The sequence below is a fragment of the Octodon degus genome, unplaced genomic scaffold (assembly GCF_000260255.1).
Source record: "Octodon degus isolate 3935 unplaced genomic scaffold, OctDeg1.0 scaffold00107, whole genome shotgun sequence".
In the NCBI taxonomy this organism is placed as follows: Eukaryota; Metazoa; Chordata; class Mammalia; order Rodentia; family Octodontidae; genus Octodon; species Octodon degus.
The window spans coordinates 7,560,202-7,567,271 of NW_004524683.1; the positions used below are offsets into that span (position 1 = coordinate 7,560,202).

Here is a 7,070-nt window from a genome sequence, read left to right on the forward strand (position 1 = left end):
TTTTTTTTAAATATTTTTACTATTTATTTATTTATTGGTGGAACCGGGAATTGAACTCAGGCCCTTGCACTTGCCAGGGAAGCGCTTATTCCACTGACAAAATTTTAAAAACAAAGCCATTTATTTATTTACTTATTTATTTGTTTTTTGAGGCAGGATCTTACCATACAGTTCAGACTGACCTGGAGGCCAGGCTGGCCCTGAACTCCCAATGACCCTCCTGCCTCAGCCTCCCAAGTGATGGCATTACAGGCCTGTGCTGCCATGACCAGCACCACAAAAGCCCTGGGGTTAGCACTCAGGAGGCTGAGGCAGGAGGATGACTAAGAGTTTGAGTTAGACTGGGCTACATAGTGAGTAGACTCAGAAAGAAGGAACAAACTAGTACTACAACAAGGGTTTCTATCTCCATGCTTCTACTCACAAAAGTTCCCCAGTCTAGAATAAAAACCAGCACTAACATTTCTCAAGGCTTATGATATAACAGGCACTGGGAAAAGGCCTTTCCTCTACTTACGTCACTGAATGCCCACAATAATCTTATCAGCCAAGTATTATTATCTCACTTTCCTGACGCAGAAAAAGAAGTTCAAGTGTTTAAGTAAAGTGTGAGGTCACACTACTGGTAGGCAGCAGAGCCAGGATCTAAATAAAAACCTCTCACCATAGAACCTAGTTCCCTTAAACACTGTACCATGTCTCTCTAAGCATTCAAATCTCCCCCTCCTCCTTCAGTGTAGGAGGTCTAAGAATACTTTCTGGAGGCAACAAAACCAATCAGCCCATAACACTTCACTCTCCTGGAGTCCCAAGCAGTCTAAACCCTCCTTCAGCAGATGTTATACAGGCCCTCCTTCTCACTTGTCTCCTCCAAGGAAGCATCCTCCATCCTCAGCATTCCTCAAAGACTAGTGAAGCCCTGGGCAGCACTGCTCAATGAGAAGATGTGGCAAGATCTACTCCCCAGCCTGCTCAGCATACAGTACCTCATCACATATGACCAGTCCAACACTTCCTTTCTGAAGAACTCCAACATGAAGGCGGAAGGTCTCATAGGAAATGATGAGGATGGGAGAAGGCACTCTGGCTCCACGCTGGTTCATAAATCCTTCTACAACAGAAAAAACTGTTCAGGGAGCCGATCAGAACATCCTAAAGAAAAATGCTAAAATCACAGTTCTGTAATAATGTAGCGTGCAAATAACTTTCAACTATTTTCAACGAGTTCTCTTCTACCCATGGCAGGCCTCAACCACAGCCACAAATGAGTACACACATGAGCAAGCAGCAGGCTGGGTGGAAAAGCAGAACTGTCTCTATTTAGGCCCATACCCAGCTTTTGGTCTATCTCATCCTTAGATCCTCCATCGATAGCCAGAGGTTGAATCCTTCCTCCAAGCCACTTCCCGACCTCATTGTACCAGTTCTTCACCAGGCTGGAGGGTGACACCACCACTGCTTTGTCAATTTCTGGCTTGCACTCTGGACTCTGGCGCAAAAGTGTCCACATCAATGTGATGCACTGTAGTGTCTTTCCCAAGCCCATCTCATCAGCCATAATACAACCATGGCTGCCAGGGATGCGCCGACTGGTGACACACTCCCACAGGAACTTCACTCCCTGGAAGATAAAAATGTTCAATCTACATGGGCACCTATGGTGACTCAGGCCTGGAGATGATCTCTTAGCTCAACCCCAACCCACCTCATTTCTTTCACCATCATTTACCTCTCTCTGATGAGGCCTCAAAACCTTACTGAGAACAGGATCAACAACCACATGGACGGGGAGTTTCTCCCTGAGAAAGCACAACAGAAAACACAGTGAGTCCGCCACAGCAAGGGCGCCCACGCAAAACGTCGTATCTGCTAACCCAGAAGCCACAGAAGCCAAAGAGCACACTTTGTGGCCTCTAACAAATGCAAAGCCAGGTCCTGCTCTGGAGGTAGAAAGTTAGGGAAGTAGGGTGGAGTCCCTTGTGTTCTTGGCTTTTGATCACATCTCCCAAGTAAGCATGGCCAGAAGAGTTTGAGGGATTCCCACTAATCTCTCCTTTCCCAACCACCTACTCTCCAGATCGTGAAGCAATCAGGACCTCTCTCTGATGATTTATTTCAACCCCAAAAAGAAATGATATTGAAATACCATTCCCAGGCATTCATTTTTAGAAGACTGAAATCATTAGAGAAATACCAGTGCACATACTTGTCAAGCTTCAGCTGGTCATGGGCACTCAATGGGGGAGGCTCATACAGAACCAACGCACCTTCTTCCAGGGGGTCATGGAGGGCTCGACGGACCCCAGCCCTTTTCAGGCCCAATGCCCGAGAGCCCAGAGGACCTAGAAACCAACAGTCAGTTCATCACCTAAACCTCTATGTTCAGGAGTTTAAGTAGGTCCAGCTCAAATGCTCTTGCTTAACATCACCTTTCCTGGGATCTCACATGAACCACTTTCTCCAAGAGCACCTCTAAACCCAGTGGGTACCTCTACCTAACCATTATCACTTCAGGGTAACACCAAGGCTCTATTTTATTTTTCTCATATAAATACAAATTTTTAAAGGGCCAAGTCATGTTCATTTCAATTCAAGTCAATCTTAGAAGGTCTGAAACCCCAGAGAGGCTTTTCAAGTCTGAGAGCTCTTAAACACTGGTCTCCCTCTTCACTAGCCCCAGTTTTAGAGAAATGCAGTGGCCAACCTCGGACAGAGGAAAACTGCAGAAATGAGACTTCCCACACAGTTAACCTCATAAAGGAAATGCTAATGAATACACTTGGACTGACGGAAGCTAGATCCATCAGCCAGCACTGGCCACCTCCACCAAGGAGATGAAGGGCTGCAGTCCCAGCAACCCTTGCAAAGGCTAATTGGACTTTCACAGGCCTCATGAGTCACCTCAAACATAGTCATCACTGAATTGGCATCTCCACTTCCCAGCTAAAGCTATATTTTCAAAAGCAGGTATGTTCATATATATTGATTAAAAAACCTAAAGGCATCCATTTTACCTTGATAATTTGGAATGGGAACTTTAAAAGGCTTTGACAAAATGCTTCGAATGAATGCTTCCTAAAATGAAAGGAAAAAGAGTTTCAGAACCAACAGGAAATGTTGCAGGATGGTTTCATTATGATATACTCCAAACTGGGTTTTGCACCAGTTTCATGTTTAGGTTTTCATGTAACATTTTGCAATACACAGGAACAACAGAGGTACCCAGCCTCAGTCAACCATGAGCTCAGAATTCATGTGCTCGTGTGAGGCCATGCCAGTGAGGACACCTGGCTCTTCCCTAGCACCTGGAGAAGCAACCACCCTATACTTACTTACACTATACTAGCAGCGAATTCCAATGGGTGTTCCAACACACACCTTATGATTCTTCTTCTAAAAAATTGTTGTTGTTTTTGTTTGTTTTGCTGGAGGGTTAACTCTAGGGCTTTGCAAATGCTAAGGCTCTTGGTTCTACCACTGAGCTACAACTTCACTCCTTAATTCATTTTTGGCCACATCAGCTATGCCTACTGTATCTAATTCTCACATTAGCCTCCTCGAGAACTAGACAGCCCATCAAAGTGGAATGGTGGCAGTAATACAAAGTGTGGTATTATGAGTATCATAACAAGAGCAAAAATGACAATAACAATGGCTAACAATGTATACTACGTGCAAAGCTAAGTGTCTTACATTCATGTTACCATCTAATCCTCACAGCCTTGTAAGATCCATATATGAATGCCATTCCATTCAGAGATGAGTAAACTGAGGCTTAAAGTAAGTCATAAGTCACTTTCTCAAATCACACAGCCATGACAAATACAGCACTTTTCTGATTCTTGGACCCTAATTTGTACCTTGTAGCCAACCTGGTCTCCAATGTACCCTGTTTGCATATAGCTACATAGATCATCCGTGCACCAGCAGCTTTCACCCATAGAAGACCCAAAAAAAGGTATATCCATTACCATGAAAACACAAGCAGGACAAGGGTGACAGGAAGCAGGCCCAGGAAAGCCTAGAAAGCCTCGGCAGCAGTCTCTGTCTGGACTCAGCACTATTTCAAGGACTCTAGACCTACATGGAGCATTAACCTGAAATTAATGCTGACAACTCCATAAAAGCCTGGTCCATACACACCTGAATACTCTGGAGAATTACAATCACCTGTGAACCTCAACAAAAGACGTGGACCCCAATAACACAGAGAATCTAAAAGAAGAGAACCTACAGGTAACTCTAATGAGACACATGACAGAAAAAAGTAATAAAAAAAAGTCTCCCATCTCCTACAAAGGGAAAAAAGCAATGCTGTTTTATCCTGAGGAAAAAAAAATTTTTTGACACTGGCCTTAACTTCTTTTTCTCCTTTTTATGTATTTAGTACAGGGTCTACAGGATCTCACTATGTAGACGGACTCATAGTGATTCTCATTTTCATCCTCCCAAGTGCTGAGATTACAGGCGCCCTTGCCACCACACCCAGTCTCATTCCCTGTCTGCAAGCTGCAGGGGCAGGGACGGCACACATGTATGCCCCTCAACCTCCCATGCCCCTGAGTCTACCTAAGCAGGTGCTTTAGTCTACTGAGCTATCTGGCCAGCCCTGGCCTTGAACTCTTGATGATTCCCCTTCCTCAGCCTCCCAAGTGCTGGGATTACAGGCATTCAACATTGAACCCAGCATATTTTTATATTCAAATCCATTTCCTTACACATATAAATCATCATAAATTTCTAGAAATTCAATTTTCTTTCTTATTTTTTTAAGAGTAGGAAGTACTTACTGAAAGAAAGCTTCTAGAGAGGAACAGAATGGGTCCCAAATGGGTAGTCTGAGGGAATCCAACTCTGCTCCTCTCTTTCCCTCAGTCCTTCCCCTTCTCCCTCCCTCACCTGAGATGGGAGTATGCAGGATAGCCTTCAACTCTGGATGCTTTTGCCTCAGCCTCCCTAATAGCTAAGATTACAAGTGTATACCACCATGTCCAGCTTCAATGTACTTTTTTTTTTTTTTTTTCATTATGTGGTATTAAGAATTAAACCAGGACTTTTACACTGAGCTACACCCTTAGTCCTTTATCTTTTTGAGACAGGGTCTTACTAAATTGCTAAGTTATGCAGGATCTCATGTCTCAGCCTCCCAGAGTGTGAGGATTATAATCACACCTCACCACAACCAGTGTTATGGTTTATAATTGGCTGAAGTCTCATGGGTTCATAATTTGGGAGCATTTGAGAGATGACTGGACCAGGGGGCCATGATACTCACCAATGGATTAGTCCACTGATGATGAGTTATAGCTAAATAAAGTCTGGTCAGAGGAAGCCACATCCTCTGTGTGGGCCTGTAAGGGTTTCCCTCCGCCCCACTCCTCCTTTTTTTCTCTGTGCTTCTAACAATCAGCCATGGGCAAATTCCTCTACCTGGAGCTAGCTGACTATGAAACCTCTACCATCTGTGAAACATGATAAATCTTTCCTTCAATCATGGGTGTTGAGTCCCAGTAAGAAAGAACATAAATAAGATACCTGGCTTCAATTTTTTTTTTTTTTTTTTTCTCCCTCTTGTCTTTTTGAGACAAGGTTTTGCTATGCACTTCAGGCTGGCCTTAAATTCACTTTGTAGCCCAGGCTAACCTCAAACTCAGTGATCCTCCTGCCTCTGCCTCCCAAGTTATGAAATCACAGGTGTGCAGCACCACACCTAGATTAATATACTTTTTAAAAAATCTTTTATTTATTTGGTATAGGGTCTTGCTATGTGGCTTGGACTTGTAGTGATCCTGTCTCAGCCTCCCCAGTACTGGGATTACAGGCATGTGCCACGGAAACCAGGCTGGTACACACTCCTGAGATTCTGGAACCAACACAACATGCAGTACCCGGGATGAAACTCAGGTCCTTGGGCCAGCGAGATAGCTCAGTGGTTTAAAGTGCCTGCTTCAAGAGACAGGAAAAGGAGTGTTGCCTGACTGTCCTGATATAATGTTGTATATGGTTAGATTTCTGGACTTATGTGTAAACATATATAATTCTTTATTCCTATTTTTTTTTTTTGGTCATATTCTATAGGGACTTAAAGTTTAACATATCAATACTTTATGAAAAATACCTGTTCCATGTTATGCCTAAGATGTTCAATATTCAGACAGATAGTGAGGTTAAGCTCAACAGCCTAGGTTGTATAGTAATAAAAATAAGCTTCTCTTCTGGAGGGTTAACAACCTAAGTTTGCAGACCAAAAATTAGAGAAAAAGGAGAGCTGCAAGGAAAGCCAACATTTTCGCCCTAGCCTTCCAAGGTCAATTAAGACTCAGGACATATGAGAACTTGTACTGTAACATCATGTAACTCAGTTGTGTCCCAAATTTTCTGATCAAGGAAATTATGGGGCCAAAGAAGAAAGTGATCAATGATGTAGAGTGTGCCTAAGGAGAGTCACATGGAGAGAAAATATTCTCTCAGGCTTTCACAGAAAGCAAATTGGCCAAGCAATGGCCATGACTCATCCACATGGCTAACACTGACAAAGGATCTACAATCAGAGGTACAGGGTCTCAGGATAAATCCTGAGGGGATGTGACTGACCTTATCAGACCCAAAAGCTACAATTCTTGTTACATAGGTCTTGCTTTATCTTGGTCTTAACCATCCAGCAGAAAAGTATAAAAATGAAGTACAAGAAATACAGCCATGTTGCATGTTGAGCTGTAGGGGACTCAGGTCAATAACTTCTGACATTGCCAGTCAAGTGGAAGACCCAATACTATTTTTTTTTATTCTTTTTTTTGAGGAACCGGGGATTGAACTCAGGCCTTTGCACTTGCCAGGGAAGCGCTTATTCCACTGAGCCATCTCCCCAGTCCCCTAAGACCCAATACTATTATGGACTACTGGACTATTTTGGAATATGTTGCTGAGTTCACACACCTATAAAATTTAAATGATGGAACTAAACAAGCAAAGGGGATATAGATGAATGACCATTTTGTGTATTCAAAATGGTTTTGGTAGATATATAGTCACATTCTCTAAATGAATAGAGGGATTTGTTCTAATAGTGT

General features: G+C 43.1%; 1 protein-coding gene across 1 annotated transcript in view; it reads right to left on the reverse strand.

Annotated features, from left to right (window-relative positions):
- The window catches only part of Rad54l (RAD54 like), a 32,080-nt gene that overhangs the window by 13,465 nt on the left and 11,545 nt on the right, over positions 1-7,070 (reverse strand). Inside the window, exons 4-8 of the mRNA XM_004639174.3 lie at positions 3,015-3,075; positions 2,207-2,342; positions 1,730-1,799; positions 1,333-1,621; positions 987-1,111 (exon numbers count right to left, since the gene is read on the reverse strand). Of these exons, the coding sequence (XP_004639231.1) occupies positions 987-1,111; positions 1,333-1,621; positions 1,730-1,799; positions 2,207-2,342; positions 3,015-3,075 (681 nt within the window). The remainder of the gene's footprint in view (positions 1-986; positions 1,112-1,332; positions 1,622-1,729; positions 1,800-2,206; positions 2,343-3,014; positions 3,076-7,070) is intronic.